The following is a 17,539-nucleotide window of genomic DNA, read 5'->3' on the forward strand; positions in this document are numbered from 1 at the left end:
TGGGTTCTCTCCCCAGTACTGCAGAAAAAAAAAAAAAAAAAGAGTTGTAAAGTAAAATTGTCAAAAAGGTACCTTTTATAATTATAGGAAGTACATTTGAATCTCTTTCTGTTTTCTCTTTTGGTTTTAGGGGCCTTTGTTCTTTTCTCTCTAGGTACTTCATAAATGATCTCTTCTTCCAGTTCAACGTGCCATACTTCTCACGGGCTTTCCAATGTGCTTCTTGGTGTTCCTTTCGTTTTTCTTCTATTATTTTCAGATCATCTTTGTTTTTCTCCTGTTCTTGTTCAAACTTCCTCCAGTCGATAACTTCACGTGCCCTTGACTTTTACAGTAGAAAAACCAACATTATCTAATGAAACATAACAATTCAATACACGCAAGGCTAAACAAAGGTACTATGTTTTCCTCCATTATAAAATTAGTTTAACTCAAGCTGTGCGTGGTGGCGCACGCTTGTAATCCCTGTGCTTGGGAGGCTGAGACAGGAGGATCTCATGGGTTCGAAGCCAGCCTCAGCTACTTAGTGAGGCTTTCAGCAACTTGGTGAGACCCTGTTTCCAAGTAAACTATAAAAAAGGTCTGGGAGTATAGCCCGGAGGTAGAAAGCCTCTGGGTTCCACCTCCAGTACCACCAAAAAAAAAAAAAAAAAAAAAAAATTAGTTTAACTCATATATGAAACCAATAACTTTATAAGTTGCAAGAAATCTGTAAGTGTTTAATTTGGGATCTTTATATATACTTAAAATGATTTAAATTTTTTATTTCTAATTTTTAAAGTTAACTCTAAAGTTAATTCTCTTTTTTTTGTTTGTGGTGTGTGTGTGTGTGTGTGTGTGTGTGTGTAGTACTGGGATTGAACCCAGGGCCATTCTACCTCTAAGTATTTCTTTTCTTTCTTTCTTTTTTTTTTTTTTTTGGTGGTGGTACTGGGGATGGAAACCAGGGGTATTCTACCTCCAAGCTCTATCCCCAGCCCTATTTTTTCTTTTTTTATTCTTCATTTTGAAACAGGGTCTCACTGAATTGCAAAGGGCTTCACTAAGTAGCTGAGGCTGTTTACGAACTGCGATCCTTCTGTCTCAGCCTCCCAAATGCTGGGATTACAAGCATGTGCCACCGTGTCTGGCTCTACCTCTAAGTTTTTTTGTGTGTCTGATACTAGGGATTTAACCTAGAAGCATTCTACCTCTGAGCTATATCCCCAGCCCAATTTTTTATTCTTTATTTTGAAACAGGGTGTCACTAAGTTGCAGAGCGCCTCACTAAGTAGCTGAGACTGGCTGTGAACCCACAATCTTCCGGTCTCTGCATACCAACTACTAGGATTACAAGCAGGTCCCACCTCGCCCAGCTTTTGTTTTGTTTTGAAACAGGGCACTGCTCAGTTGCTGAGGGCCTCAATAAATTACTGGGGCTGACCTCAAACCCGAGATCCTCCTGTCTCAGCCTCCTAAATACTAGCATTACAAATGTGCACCACCATGCCCAGCTCCTAGTCAAATTCTAAAATAGGACAACTAGCCTCCTCATGACATCTTATACATTAGAATTATTTGTTAACATTAATATACTTATCTGATATAACATTATAGATTGATATTTAAAATAATTTTGTCACATCTAATATGGAGAAATTAAGCTGGATATACCTCAGATTCTACTTCAAGAATTTCATCTCCTGCAGAAGGTAGGTCCCGCCAGCCTGTGATTCCCACTGGCATGCTGGGATATGCCTCATTGATTGTCTTCCCATTTTCATCAAACATTGAGCGTACCTTTGCCCAACTCTTTCCAGCAACCAAAACTGAACCTTTTTTCAAAGTTCCTCTTTGAATCACAGCTGTAGTAACAGGACTAAGTGAATATAAAAATAGCTATTTTTAATGCCAATGTCAGAATAAAATTGTATTTCCTTAAGTACAGCAATGATACCTTTATGAGACTTAAATATACACAAGCCTGTGTGAACACAGGGTCATTTATTTAACTTCTCAGGTTTTTTTGTTTTGTTTTGTTGTTGGGTTTTTTTTGTGTGTGATACTGGGAATGCAATCCAGGAGCCTTCTACCTCTGAGTTATACCCCCAACCCTATTATTTAATTCTTTACTTTGAAACAAGGTCTCACTACTTGTGGAGGGCCTCACGAATTAGCTGAGGCTGTCTGCCAACCTGCAATCCTCTTATCTCAGCTTTCCAAGTACTGGGATTACAAGTGTATGCCACCACACTTGGCTTGTTTTTTTGTTTTTCTTTTTAATACTATAAAAACATTTCTTGAGCCAGATACAATAGCACACAACCGTATTCCCAGTATTGGGAGGCTGAGATAGGAAGATTGCAGGTTTGAAGCCAGCCTTAGCAATTTAGCCACTCTCAGCAAACTAGTAAAACCCTGTTTCAAAATAAAAACTGAAAAGTTTCAGCTAGCACCATGCACTTTCAGGGCATGGTGGCACATACCTGTATTCCAAGTACTTGGGGGACTGAGACAGGAGGATCACAGGTTTGTAGCCAACCCTAGCAACTTAGGACCTCTGAAACTTAATGAAATCCTGTTTCAAAATGAAAAATAAAATAGGGCTGGGGGTATAACTCAGAGGTAGAACGCTCTGGGTTCAATCCCCAGACCTTGCCACCCCCCCCCCAAAAAAAAAACACAAAAAAAAAACCCCACACAATTTCTTAGCGCCAGGCACAGAAGTATATTCCTGTAATCCCATCTTAGATCCAGTTTAGATCATGATCCCAGTTTAGATCATGAGTTTGAGGTCGACCTGGGCAACTCTGTGAGCCTTGTCTCAAAATAAAACAGGAAGGCCGGGTGTGGTGGCACACGCTTATAATCCCCGCACTTGGGAGGCTGAGACAGGAGGATCACGCAGGTTCGAAGTCAGCCTCAGCTACTTAGTGAGGCTCTCAGCAACTTAGTGAGACTCTGTTTCCAAATAAAATATAAAATGGGTCTGGAGTATAGCCCAGAGGTAGAAAGCCTCTGGGTTCCACCCCCAGTACTACCAAAAAATTAAATAAATAAATAAAAATAAATACATAAAACAGGAAGGACTAGGGATGTAGCTCAGTGGTAGAATGCTTGCCTGGCAAGTCCTGGTTTCAATCCCTGTGCTGCAAAAAGTAAGCTGAGCATGGTAGCGCACACTTGTCATCCCAGCAAGTGTGACAGGGAGGCTGAGACAGGAAGATCAGCCTCAGATACTTAGTGAGGCCCTTTGCAACTCAGTGAGACCCTGTTTCAAAATAAAGAATAAAAAAATGGGGCTGGGGGTGTAGCTCAGAGATAGAATGTCCCTGGTTTCCATCCCAGACCCACACACATACAAAAATAGGGCAGGGCGAGTAGCTCAGAGGTCGAATGACCCTGAGTTCCACCCCCAGACCTGCAAAAAATTAAAAATAAAATCTAAAATTTCTTGTAAGTTTATGCAAAGAGAGGAAGCAGGGAGCAGAAACATTGTTTTGAAACTATCCTAATTTACTTTTTGTGTGTGTGTGGTACTGGGGGTTGAACCCAGGGACATTCTCCCTCCAAGCTACACTCCCAGCCCTATTTTTTTTTTATTTTTTTATTTTTTATTTTGCAGTACTGGGGATGGAACCCAGGGGCATTCTACCTCCGAGCTACACTCCCCAGCCCTATTTTTAATTCTTTATTTTGAAACTGGGTCTCACTGAGTTGCAAACTGCCTTACTAAGTAGCTGAGGCTGTCCTTGAACCACGATCCTCCAGTCTCAGCCTCCCAAATGCTGGGATTACAAGTGTGCGCTACCACACCTGGCTTCCCAGCCCTATTTTTTATTCTTTATTTTGAAACAGGGTCTCACTAAGTTACAGAGGACTTCACTAAGTAGCTGAGGCTGGCCACAAACCTTCAATCCTCCTGTCTCAGTCTCTCAAGTATTGGGATTACAAGCATATGCCACCGTACCCGGCTCTAATCTACTTTTTATGTCATGTTCCAAGTCGGCTAAGAGATTGCTCACAGTTGCTACAGCATACATAACAATGAGAAAACCTCTTTTGGTAACAGGTGGGGAAGTTCAAGAATAGAACACCATTCTAAAGACCTTCCTATATATTATATTAATGGATAACATCAAAAAGAATTTAAGGCTGAGCGTGGTGACGCAGGCTTGTAATCCCTGCGTTTGGGAGGCGGAGACCGGAGGATAGCGCAGGTTTGAAGCCAGCCACACCTTAAGAGACTCTGTTTCCAAATAAGAAAAAGTGTAAAATAGGTCTGGGAGTGTAGCCCGGAGGTAGAAGGGCTTCCAGGAACCCCAGTACCACTAAAAAAAAAAAAAAAAAAAATTTAGGTAGCCGGGCATGGTGGCTCAGGCTTGTAATCCCAGCATTCGGGAGGCTGAGACTGGAGGATCACAGTTTGCGGACAACCTCAGCTATTTAGTGAGGCCCTCTGCAATTTAGTGAGACCCTGTTTCAAAATAAAAAGAATAAAAATAGGGCAGAGGCTGTAGCTAGCTCAGAGGTCAATGCCCCTGGGTTCCAACCCCAGAACCGCAAAAAAAAAAAAAAAAAAAAAAAAAAAAGAATTTAGGGCCAGGTGTGGTGGCGCATGCTTGTAATCCCCACACTTGGGAGGCTGAGACAGGAGGATGGCACAGGTTCAAAGCCAGCCTCAGCTACTTAGTGAGGCTCTCAGCAACTTAGCGAGACCCTGTTTCCAAATAAAATATACAATAGGTCTGGGAGTATAGCCCGGAGGTAGAAGTCCACTGGGTTAGATTCCCAGTACCACCAAAAAAAAAAAAAAAAAAAATATTTGAATTGATATTTCATTTCAGCTTATATTAGTCTATAAGGCTTTAACAATTCAGTCAAGTCAGTGGGCAAAAAATCAAAAAAATTAAATTAATTAAGTCATTTAAATATGACTAGATATATACAGATGATTGCTATAGTCTACTGACAATAATTGTATTTTTGTGTTCTGTGTACTGGTACAATAAAATAATTTTCAAAACAACTGTTTTAAAAATATTATTCATGCTAGATGTGGTGGCACACTTGTAATCCCAGTACTTGGGAGGCTGAGACAGGAGAATTGCAGGTTCATAGCCAGCCTCAGCTGCTTAATGGTACTGGGGGTGGAACCCAGAGGCTTTCTACCTCCGGGCTATACTCCCAGACCTATTTTATATTTTATTTGGAAACAGGGTCTCACTAAGTTGCTGAGAGCCTCACTAAGTAGCTGAGGCTGGCTTTGAACCTGTACGATCCTCCTGTCTCTGCCTCTCAAGGGCAGGGATTACAAGCATGCGCCACCACGCCCAGCCAGCCTGGATAATTTAGTAAGACCTGTTTAAAAACAAGAAGGGCTAGGGCTAGGGATATAGTTAGTGGTAGAGTGCCCCTGGGTTCAATCCCCAGTACTCCCCTATAGATAGATAGATAGATAGATAGATACATACATACATACATACATACATACATGGATGATAGTTAATAAAATAGCAATAGCATGTAATAAAAATAATATAGTCATATAATTAAGTCACAAAAATCATGGAACTAAATTAAGCAAAAGAAGCATGTAAGCACAATCTTACCCTCTACCTTTGTCCGTGAAAGACTCTATTACTGTTCCTTCCACTGGACCCGTGGGGTCTGCTTTCAATTCTAACATTTCTGCAAGAGCAATTGTTGCTTCTGCCAAAGCCATCAGATTATCGCCCTTTAAAAATAACAAAGTTTAATATTTATTAATAAATATTATCAATAAATGTAAATACCAGGGTCAAAAAGCCAAATAATCCTGACAATTATACTTTTATCTTTAACCATTAAAAGAAGAATAAATTACTCAATTTTTTTGTGTGTGTTTGTGTGGTATTTTATTCTTTATTGGAAACAGGGTCTCACTGAGTTGTGGAGGGCCTCACAAGTTGCTGTGGCTGGCTGCAAACCTGTGATCCTCCTGTCTCAGCCTCCCAAGTATTGGGATTACAGGTGAGCACCACCACAGTTGGATAACTTACTCAATTTTAAAAAGGAAAGAGGGAGAAAAGGAAAAAAGGGAAGAATCAGCAAAAAAGCATAGCCTAGGAACAAAGCTTGCAAGGAACAAGGGGCTATTATCTTTATAGGCTGCCCACGGGTGGTACTTATAAATAATTGTTTCATAAACACATCCTTCAGCCGGGCATAATTGCACATGCTTGTAATCCCAGAACTTGGGAGGCTGATACAGGAGGATGACAGGTTCGCAGCCAGTCTCAGCAACTTTTAAGGCACTCTGCAACTTAGTGAGACCCTGTTCAAAATAAAAAATGAAATTGGGCTACAGGTATAGTTCAGAGGTAGAATGCCCATGGGTTCCATCCCCAGTACCACACATGGAAAGTGAAATAGATTAAAACATCCTTTATTTTTATTCATTCTCTTCTCTATTTTCCTCTACAATTATTTTCTTCTCGCTGACTCCTAATGATGCTACTTTACATTTCTATTTGTGTGTGTGTGTGATCATGGGGATTGAACCAAGGGGTGTTCTACCTCCAAACAATACCCTCAACCCCTCCCCTTTTTGTGGTACTGGGGATGAAACCCAGAGGCATTCTGCCTCCGAGCTATACCCCCAGCCCTTCCTTTTCTTCTTTATTTTTGAAACAGGGACTTACTGAGTTGCAAAGGGCCTCACTAAGTAGCTGAGGCTGTCCATGAACTCTGATCCTCCTGTCTCAGCCTCTCAAATGCTGGGATTACAAGCGTGTGCCACAACATCCAGCTCTACTCTTCCTTCCTTCCTTCCTTCCTTCCTTCCTTCCTTCCTTCCTTCCTTCCTTCAGTGGAACCCAGGGGCTTTTTTACCTCCAGGCTATACTTCCAGACCTATTTTTTTTAATACTTTATTTGGAAACATGGTCTAAGTAGCTGAGGCTGGCTTCAAACCTATGCAATCCTCCTATCTCAGCCTCCCAAGCGTGGGGATTACAAGCATGCACCACCACGCCCAGCTCTATTCTTAATTTTGAAATAGGTCTCACTGAGTTGCAAAGGGCTTCATTAAGTAGCTAAGGCTGGCCAAGAACCTGCAATCCTCCTGTCTCAGCCTCCCAAGTATTGGGATTACAAGCGTGTGCCACCACACCTGGCTCAAGTTCCTTAACTTTCTTCTTTTTTCTTTTTTTCTTTCTGTGTGTGTGTACTGGGGATGGAACTCAGGGGCATTCTACCTCTGAGCTATATCCCCAGCCCTATTTTTTAATTCTTTATTTTAAAACAAAGTCTAAATTGCAAAGGACCTCACTGAGGCTGTCCTCAAACCTAGATTCTCCTGTCTCAGCCTCCCAAATGCTGGAATTACAGGCATGAGCCACCATGCCCAGCAAGTTTCTTAACTTTCTTAATTCCAAGATGGTAAAAATTATCTTTCTAATCCGGGCGTGGTGGTGCATACTTGTAATCCCATTACTTGAGAGGCTGAGACAGGAGTATCACAAGTTCTCAGGCAGCCTCAGCTACTTGGTAAGGGGCATTCTACCTTTGAGCTGCACCTTCATCCCTTTATTTTTTTTTAATTAAGCCTTTTTTTTTTTTTTGGTGGTACTGGGGTTCCTGGAAGCCCTTCTACCTCTGGGCTACACTCCCAGACCTATTTTTTATATTTTTTAAATTTGGAAACAGGGTCTCTTAAGCCAGTATGGCTGGCTTTGAACCTGCACGATCCTCCTGTCTCTGCCTCCCACCATGCCCGGCAATTTATTTTTATTTTTAAACAAAGTCTTGCTAAGTTGATGAGAGTCTCACGACTTACTGAGGCTGTCCTTGAACCTATGATCCTCCTGTCTAAGCCTCCCAAATACTAGAAGTACAAGTGTGCAAAGGCTTTCTACCTCTGGGCTATACTCCCAGACCTAGTTACCTACTCTTTATATTTTATTAGAAACAGGGTCTCACTAAGTTACTAAGAGCCTCACTAAGTAGCTGAAGCTGGCTTTGAACCTGTGTGATCCTCCTGTCTCAGCCTCCCCAGTGCGGGGATTATAAGCATACGCCACCATGCCTGGCAAAAGATCTTTTTAAACAACACAAATTATATATATCAAAATTTTGGATAGGCCAGGCACAGTAGCACACCTCTAATTCCAGTACTTGAAAGGCTGAGACAGAAAGATTGCATGCTCCAGAACACCCTCAGCAACCGAGCAAGACCCTATTTCAAAATAAAATAGGGTGGCCGGGCGTGGTGGCGCACGCTTGTAATACCTGCGCTTGGGAGGCTGAGACAGGAGGATCACACAGGTTCAAAACCAGCCTCAGCTACTTAGTGAGGCTCTCAGCAACTTAGTGAGACCCTGTTTCCAAATAAAGTATAAAATAGGTCTGGGAGTATAGCCCGGAAGTAGAAAGCCTCTGGGTTCCACCCCCAGTACCACCAAAAAATAAATAAATAAATAAAAATAAATAAATAAATATAATAGGGTGTAGCTCAAAGGTAGAATTCCCCTGGGTTTAATCCCCAGTACCAAAGGAAAAAAATGTTCTTTAAGCTCAGTGCACTGTGTGCATGATGTCTAGCCCCCACATCTGGGCACATGTGTTCAAAAGTACCACATTTACCGTGAGGGCAGAAACATGCACTGCTTGAACATCACCTCCATAATCTTCGCACACCACATCATAAGCCAGAAGCTCTTTTTTCACTTTCTCAGGATCAGCCTCAGCTTTATCACATTTGTTTATTGCAAGGACAATAGGAACTGAAAGGGATAAAGTTAAGAAGAGTGCAAATCAGAACACCTTTAAGTCCAGGAGTTCTCAAGCGACACCAACCTGGTCTGCTTTCTCTTTATTCAATAGATGTATTTATTTAACAAAAGGCTTAAAAACCCATTTTGGACTCATACCACACTGTTCTGCTCTCTAGTCATAAAGAAGGAGCCAGGCCGGGCGTGGTGATGCACACTCATAATCCCAGTACTTGAGAGGCTGAGACAGGAGGATTATAGGTTAGAGATAGCTTCAGTAACTAAGTGAAACTCTCAGCAACCTAGTGAGACTGTTTTTTTGTTTGTTTTGTTTTGTTTGATGGTACTGGGGGTGGAACCCAGAGGCTTTCAATCTCCAGGCTATACTCCCAGACCTATTTTATATATTTTTTTTTAGAAACAGGGTCTCACTAAGTTGCTGAGAGCCTCACTAAGTAGCTGAGGCTGGCTTTGAACGTGTGTGATCCTCCTGTCTCAGCCTCCCAAGCGTGGGGATTACAAGTGTGTGCCACCACGCCTGGTGAGACTTTGTTTTAAAGCAAAAAATAAAGGGCTAGAAGTACAGCTCAGAGGTAGACTGCCTCTGTGTTCAATCCCAAGTATCACACACATAAACTTTATTAACTCATTGTCAAAATCCAATATCTCAAGCCAATACCTCAAGCCAAATATGGTGGCACACACCTGAAATCCCAATACCTGAGAGGCTGAGACAGGAAGATTACAGGTTCACAGCCAGATTCAGCAATTTAGGGAGGCCCTCCACAACTTAGTGAGACCCTGTTTCAAAATAAAAAGTAAAATACGGACTAGGAATGTAGCTCAGAGGTATGGTGCCCCTGGGTTAAATCCTCAGTACCACACACACAACACACACACACACAAAGCCAGTATCTCATCCTCAGTTAAAACTAAATATCATTATTGCACATTTTCTTTAGGATTTATAGCAACTCCTTATTTATACACCTAGTTCAGTGATTAACCCATAGTAGACTCTCAATAAATGCACACTTACACAAAAGAAGAGATACAAATGGCCAATAGATACATGAAAAAAGGTTCAACATCACTGGCCACCAGGGAGATGCAAATCAAAACTGTACTGAGATTCCATCTAATCTCAATCAGAGTGGCAAGCACAAAGAAGTCATATAACAACAAATGCTGGCAAGGATATGGGGAAAAAGGAACTCTTTTACACTGCTGTTGGGAGTGCAAACTAGTTCAGCCACTATGGAGATGAGTGTGGAGATTCCTTAGAAAACTGCTAATGGATCCACCATATAATCCGCTATACCACTCCTGGGTAACTTTCCAAAAGGGCTGAAGTCAGAGAACTACGGTAACATATGCATACCCATGTTCATAGCAGCACAATTCACAACAGCCAAAATATGGAACCTAGGTCTCCATCAACAGATGAATGGATTGAAAAATTGTGCGTCGTGGTGCACACTTGTAATCCCTGTATTTGGAAGGCTGAAACCAGAGGATCGTGGTTCACAGACAGCCTCAGCTACTTAGTGAGGCCCTCTGCAACTCAAAATAAATAACAAAAAATAGGCCAGGGGTTGTAGCTCGGAGTCAAATGCCCCTGGGTTCAATCCCCAGCACTACCACAAAAAAAAAAAAAAAAAAAAAAGTAAAGAGCTTCTTGTAATCCCAGAATGTGAGAGGTTGAGACAGGAGGATGCAGGGTCGAGGACAGCTGCAACAAATAGTGAGATTCTCATTAACCCAGCAAGACCATGTTTCAAAATAAAAATAAAATAGGACTAGAGGTGTACCTCAGAGATAGAATGCCCCTGGCTTCAATCTCTAGTGCCCCCCCACAAAAAGTTTTTGTTTTTAAAGTCTTGGTCCTATCTCAGTCTCCCACATACATACTAGGATTACAGGTGTATATCACCACACCTGGCTGGTATATTATAATTCTAACATGGTATTATATTTATTTACTTATTTATTTACTTATTTATTTTTTGTGGTACTGAGGATGGAACCCAGGGGCATTCTACCTCCGAGCTATACTCCCAGTCCTATTTTTTTATTCTTTATTTTGTTTTGTTTTTGATTTTGCGGTACTGGGGATGGAACCCAGGGGCATTCTACCTCTGAGCTACACTTTCAACCCTATTTTTTATTTATTTTTATTTTTATTTTTTTTCTGGCAGTACTGGGGATGGAACCTAGGGGCATTCTACCTCTGAGCTACACCCCCAACCCTATATTTCTTTCATTTTTTATTTTGAAACAGGATCTCACTGAGTTGCAAAGGGCCTCACTAAATAGCTGAGGCTGTCTACGAACCATGACTCCCTGTCTCAGCCTCCCAAATGCTGGGATTACAAGTGTGCGCCACCATGCCCGGCTTCTTTATTTTTTTTTTTTTGAAACAGGGTCTCACTAAATTGAGGCTGGCTTTGAACCTGCAATCCTCCTGTCTCAGCCTCCCGATTAAACTGAGTACTGGGATTACAAGCATGAGCCACCACACCTGGCTATTTTTTGTGTGTATGTGTTTGTGGTACACGGGATGAAACCCAGGGGCCTTCTACCTCTGGGCTACTCTCCTATATCTATTTTATATTTTATTTGAAAACAGGGTCTCACTAAGTTTCTGAGAGCCTCACTAAATAGCTGAGGCTGGCTTCAAACCTGTGCAATTATCCTGTCTCAGCCTCCCAAGCACTGGGATTACAAGCATGCGACACCACGCTCAGCACGCCTGGCTATTATTTTTTTTCCATATTGTTTAATAGATATGTTTAATGTGCTACTAAAAAATTACTAAAAATTGTGATTTTTCCTGTGGTCTGTATGGCATGTATTGGATATCCCATTCTTTCTTTCAAGAAAAACTAAAACCACTTATTTAAGAAAGAATTTCCATTTTCCTTATTAAAAATTGTTACTTTGAATAAAAATTTTAAAAAGTCTTGGTAGAAGCTGGGTATAGTGTCACATGACTATAATCCCAGTATTTGGGAGGCTAGGACGGGAAGATCATAGGCTCAATATCAGCCTTGATAACTCAGCAAACTTTGTTTCAAAATAAAAAGTAAAAAGAGCTGAGGCTATAGCTTAGAGGTAGAACTCCCACTGGTTCAATCCCCAGTACAAAAAAAAGTCAATAGTAGGAATAGGGCTCCAGAAAGCAGTAGCCCCAAGGAGAAGGGTGCCTGAATCTGAACCTTGTGTGATCTCCAGCCAAAGGTAAGAAGAGGTGGAAAGTAAGCCAGAGTTAACATGTAAATAGCTCCAAAAGTGCAACTTTATGGAGTGGATCCTTAAGAAAACAAATAAGCACCTTGCTTCCCCATACATATAAGTCAGCCACACAATACCTTGAGCATCTTTGGCATGCTGAATAGATTCTACGGTTTGTTTCATCACTCCATCATCTGCAGCTACAACCAGCACCACAATGTCAGTGACCTGAGCACCTCTGGCTCTCATTGCTGAGAACGCAGCATGTCCTGGAGTATCCAGAAAGGTTATCTTTTCCCCAGAAGGCAGAGAGACTGTGGAAACACAGATCCAAGAACACCAGGGATTCAGAGATGTACTCCCTTACTCCCTTAACATATATCTGAAAATGTATAAATATTACCAAACACAATCACTAATTCTTTAAAATAATCTTAATCAGAACACAGATTAAAATTTCACAATGAAAATTTATACTAATTTCAAAAAAACTCTTCATATTTCTAGAATACATCTACTCTTTTAAATGTAACAATTGACATCCATTCTAGTGCAAGAACAGACCAATAATATAGTCATATATCCCTACCTTAGCAAACTGTAACTATATAACTATCTTGAGCCACAAAAAAGCAATTTGTTATACAGTTAATAGCTCCAGATTTGGGTTCAATAACCCTGGGTTTAAATTCTAGTTGTGCCACTCACTAGCTATGTTCTTTGGGCAAGTTACTTTACCTCAAGAAGTCTCAGCTTTCTTGTCTATAAGTAGGAATAGTTTATCTACCTCATAATGTTGTGAAGATAAAAAAAAAAAACAATTACAATGCTTAGCAGAGTGCTGAGCACATTAAGTTCTCAGTAAATGGTACCTATTATTTCAGTACTTGCAACTTAACACAATGTAGCACTGGAGTTTGTATAAAAACATAATTAAGTAAAAATTTAAACTTGGTGTGGTGGTGCATACCTGTAATCCCAGTACTAGGGAGGCTGAAACAAGAGGATTGCAGGTTTGAATCCAGTCTCTGCAACTTGGCAAGGCATTTCACAACTTAGTGAGACTCTGATTTAATATAAAAAATGCACTGGGTGTGGTGGTGCACACTTGTAATCTCAGCATTTGGGAGGCTGAGACAGGAGGATTGCAATTCACAGACAGCCTCAGCTACTTAGTGAGGCCCTTTGCAACTCAGTGAGACCCTATTTCAAAATAAAAAATAGGGCTAGGGGTGTAGCTTAAGAGATAGAAAGCCCATGGGTTCCATCCCCAGTACCGCAAAATAAATAAACAAACAAACAAACAAACAAACAAATAAATAAATAAACAAAGCAATATGGAATCTGGGCATGACGGCACGTGCTTGGAATCCTAGTACTTGGGAGCTGAGACAGGAGGATCACAGGCTTGGGGCCAGCCTCAGTTACTTGGTGAGGCCCTCCACAACATAGTGAGACCCTGTTTCAAAATAAAGAATAAAAACTAGGACTGGGGGTATAGCTTGGAGTTAGAATGCCCCTGGGTTCAATCCCTAGTCCTGCCAAAAAAATTAAAAAAAATAGAAATAAAAATAAAAAATCTTCTTATAGAATGTACAAGTCGGGCACAGTGGCATATGTCTGTAATCATGGTACTTGGAAGGCTGAGACTGGAGGATCTCAGGTTTGAGGAAAGCCTCAGCAAGTAGTGAGCCTCCCATCAACTTAGTGAGACCCTGTTTCAAAATAAAAATAAAATAGGACTAGGGGTGTAGCTCAGAAGAAGAATGGCCTTGGGCTGAATATCCCAGTACCAAAGGAAAAAAAAAAAAAAAAAAAAGAAAGTACAAAAGAACTTTTAACCACCTGCTCCACATTTTATCAATCTAATGACTTAAACTTTAGGCATCCCTTTTATTTTTAATTTACGTATTTAATATAATGACATTTGATTAAAGAAAATAGTAAGTGGGATTCCCAAGCACATTGTAAGGCAATCTGTGCTCATACCAAGAAAGGCACCAATATGCTGAGTGATGCCTCCAGCTTCCATTGCTGCCACTTGAGTTTTTCGAAGTTTGTCAAGCAACGTTGTTTTCCCATGATCAACATGACCCATTATAGTAACAACTGGGTTCCTTGGGGTTAGTGAAGCTGGATCTGCCTGGGGCCTACAATTAACAGCAAAGGAGTTTCATTTCTTAAATATCAGAAATATTTTATAACCTGTGAACTGGTATGAGTTATCTTTGTGAGCTACCATTAACAGTCAAGTTTAATTAGACATAACTATTTAATTAGACATAACTTATAACAGAATGCTTAACAATTCTTTATCTATAGTTAGCATTTTCATAACAATGGGCATAGTTGAATCAAATTTTAAAATTCAGACATATATATACACACTAAGCATATATATGAGTATATATATATATGTATATGTATATATACATATTCAGCATATTATGAAAAAATAACCTTTAGAGTTTTATAAAAAACTCATTAAGCCAGGTGTGGTGGTATATGCTTGTAATCCCAGTCCTTGGGAGGCTGATACAGGAGGATCTGGGTTCATGGACAGCCTCAGCTACTTAGTGAGCCCCCCTACAACTTAGTAAAACCCTGTTTCAAAAATAAAGAATAAAAAATTGGGCTGGGGGTGTAGCTCGGAGCAAGAATGCCCCTGGGTTCAATCCCCAGCACCACACAAAAAAACCCTGAATACTTTTTTTTTTTTTTTTTTTTGGTGGTACTGGGGATGGAACCCTTCTACCTCAGGGCTATACTTCCAGACCTATTTTTTGTTTTTAATATTTTATTTGGAAACAGGGTCTCTTAATAAGCCAGCGAGGCTGCTTCGAACCTGCATGATCCTCCTGTCTCCGCCTCCCAAGCACAGGGATTACAAGAGTGCGCCACCACGCCTGGCAACCCTCAATACTTTCTGATCCTTGTAATTTGAAGAAAAATTTATCCTACATTTATATATCATTTTAATTGCAAAGGAAATTTTAAAGTAAATATTCCTACTACAAACTGAGTAAAACAATATAGTCTCCTTCCCTCAATATACCTCAATATATACTTAACTTTTACCTTCTTACAGCGTCTTTGTTTTCTCTGACTTTGTCCTGTTTTAATTTGCTCCATTTCAGTTTCATCCCTGCCTTCTTTATTACTTCTTTGATCCAGATTTCATCCAAACGTGAATCTGCGTCTAGTGAATCTAAGTCGATAGTAGTGTTCAGTAAAGCTTCATATACACTATCTGGTTGAAATAAGACAAAATTTTAGGATTATAAATAAAGTGCTTAAGAAAAGAACCCTATCGTTCTTGTATGCCTCTACCATTGTACTCCATTAAGATATACAACTAAAATGCACCAATAAAAATTTTAAAAAAGAACTCTATTAATAAAAGTATATAGAGCCAGACATGGTGGCACACACTTGTAAGCCCAGCATTTGGGAGGCTGAGACAGGAGGGTTGCTCAAGTTCGAAGCCAGCCTGAGCTATTTAGTGAGGCCCTTTGCAACTCAGTGAGACCATTTCAAAATAAAGAATAAAAAATAGGGCTGGGTTGTAGCTTGGAGGCAGAATGCCACTGGGTTCCATCCCCAGTACCACACACACACAAAAAGTATATAAAACAGTATACTCAATGGAATATATAAGTACATAAATTATCTGTTTCTCTAATGTTAAAAAAAAAATCATAGCCAGATGTGGTGGCACACGCTTGTAAGCCCAGCATTTGGGAGGCTGAGACAGGAGGATTGTGGTTTGCAGACAGCCTCAGCTTAGTGAGGCCCTTTGCAACTCAGTGAGACCCTGTTTCAAAATAAAAAAAATAAATAGGGCTGGGGGTGTGTGTGTGGCTCAGAGGTAGAATGCCCCTACTACAAAGTAAATAAATGAATAAATAAAAATAAAAATAAATAAAAAATAAAATAAATCACAAAGAGCCAGGCATAGTGGTACATGCTTGTAATCCCAGAACTTGGGAGGCTGAGATAGGAGATTCACACAGGTGCAAAGCCAGCCTCAACTACTTAGTGAGACCCTGTTTCAAAATAAAGAATAAGAGCTGGGCATGGTGGCACATTGATTGTAATCAATCCCAGTACTTGGGAGGCTGAGACAAGAGGATTGTGCAGCAGTTTCAAAGTAGCCTCAGTTGCTTAGTGAGGCTCTCAGCAACTTAGTGAAACCCTGTTTCAAAATTTAAAAATATAAAAAATGGGTCTGAGAGTATAGCCCAGAGGTAGAAAGCCCCCTGCACCCTGGACTCATTGCCACATAAACAAACAAACAAACAAACAAAGAATAAAAATAGGGCTGGTGTATTGCTAAGAGGTAGAATGGTACTGGGTTCAATTCTTAGTAACCACTACAAAAAAAAAAAAAAAAAGTAAAATCATAGAGAACTACATTTAACAGAATTAAAGAAAGATTAGGGATCCAGGCATGGTGGTGCACACTTGTAATCCCAGCATTTGAGAAGCTGAGACAGGAGGATCACAGTTCAAAGCCAGCCTCAGCTACTCAGGGAGACCCTTTGCAACTCAGTGAGACCCTGTTTCAAAATAAAGAGCTGGGCATGGTGGCACACACTTATAATGCTATCATGTGGGAAGCTGAGACAGGAGGATTGCAGTTCATGCACAGCCTCAGGTACTTAGTGAGGCCCTTTGTAACTCAAGACTCTGTTTCAAAATAAAGAATAAAAAAATAAGGCTGGGGGTGTCGCTTGGAGGTAGAATGCCCCTGGGTTCCATCCCCAGTACCAAAAATAAATAAATAAATAAATTTAAATTTAAAAATTTAAAACATGGAGCTGGGAGTGATGGTGCACGCTTGTAATCCCACCATTCAGGAGGCAGAGACCAAAGGATTGTGGTTCGACGACAGCCTCAGCTACTTAGTGAGGCCCTCCACAACTTTGTAAGACCCTGTTTCAAATAAAGAATAAAGCCAGGCATGGTGGCACACACTTGTAATCCCCACACTTGGGAGGCTGAGACAGGAGGATCGCGCAGGTTCGAAGCCAGCCTCAGCTACTTAGCGAGGCTCTCAGCAACTTAGTGAGACCCTGTTTCCAAATAAAATATAAAATGGGTCTGGGAGTATAGCCTGGAGGTAGAAAGCCTCTGGGTTCCACCCCCAGTACCACCAAAAAAAACAAAAAAGAAATAAAGAATACAAAAGAGGACTGGGGGTGTAGCTTAGAAGTAGAATGCTCCTGGGTTCCATCCTCAGTACCACAAAAAAAAAAAAAAAAAAAAAAAAAATTAGAATAGAAAATAGGGCTGGGGGTATAGCTTGGAGGTAGATTCCCTTGGGTTCCATCCCTGATACTACCACAAAAAAAAAAAATTATTAGGGTTTGTGACCTAAAGTGAAAAATACTAGAATCAAGTGCCAGTCTAGTTTTAACCCTGAATGCTTAATCTCATGACAAATAAAATTCCAGGGTTTTCATCTCCCCATATTTTTTTTCTTTTCTTTTTTTTTTTTTTTTGGTGTGTGTGTGTGTGTGTGAGTGTGGTACTGAGGATGAAACCCAGGGGCCTTCTACCTACAGGCTACA

At 40.5% G+C, this 17,539-nt stretch overlaps 1 protein-coding gene across 1 annotated transcript in view; it reads right to left on the reverse strand.

Moving 5' to 3' along the window:
* MTIF2 (mitochondrial translational initiation factor 2) overlaps positions 1-17,539 on the reverse strand; it is a gene marked incomplete at its 3' end in the record, with an annotated part of 29,947 nt that overhangs the window by 11,403 nt on the left and 1,005 nt on the right. The window contains exons 3-9 of the mRNA XM_080711073.1: positions 15,045-15,216; positions 13,956-14,116; positions 12,104-12,280; positions 8,605-8,744; positions 5,592-5,716; positions 1,654-1,858; positions 73-325 (exon numbers count right to left, since the gene is read on the reverse strand). Of these exons, the coding sequence (XP_080567199.1) occupies positions 73-325; positions 1,654-1,858; positions 5,592-5,716; positions 8,605-8,744; positions 12,104-12,280; positions 13,956-14,116; positions 15,045-15,216 (1,233 nt within the window). The remainder of the gene's footprint in view (positions 1-72; positions 326-1,653; positions 1,859-5,591; positions 5,717-8,604; positions 8,745-12,103; positions 12,281-13,955; positions 14,117-15,044; positions 15,217-17,539) is intronic.

The sequence above is a fragment of the Muscardinus avellanarius genome, assembly GCF_963383645.1.
Source record: "Muscardinus avellanarius genome assembly, chromosome: 15".
Lineage (NCBI taxonomy): Eukaryota > Metazoa > Chordata > Mammalia > Rodentia > Gliridae > Muscardinus > Muscardinus avellanarius.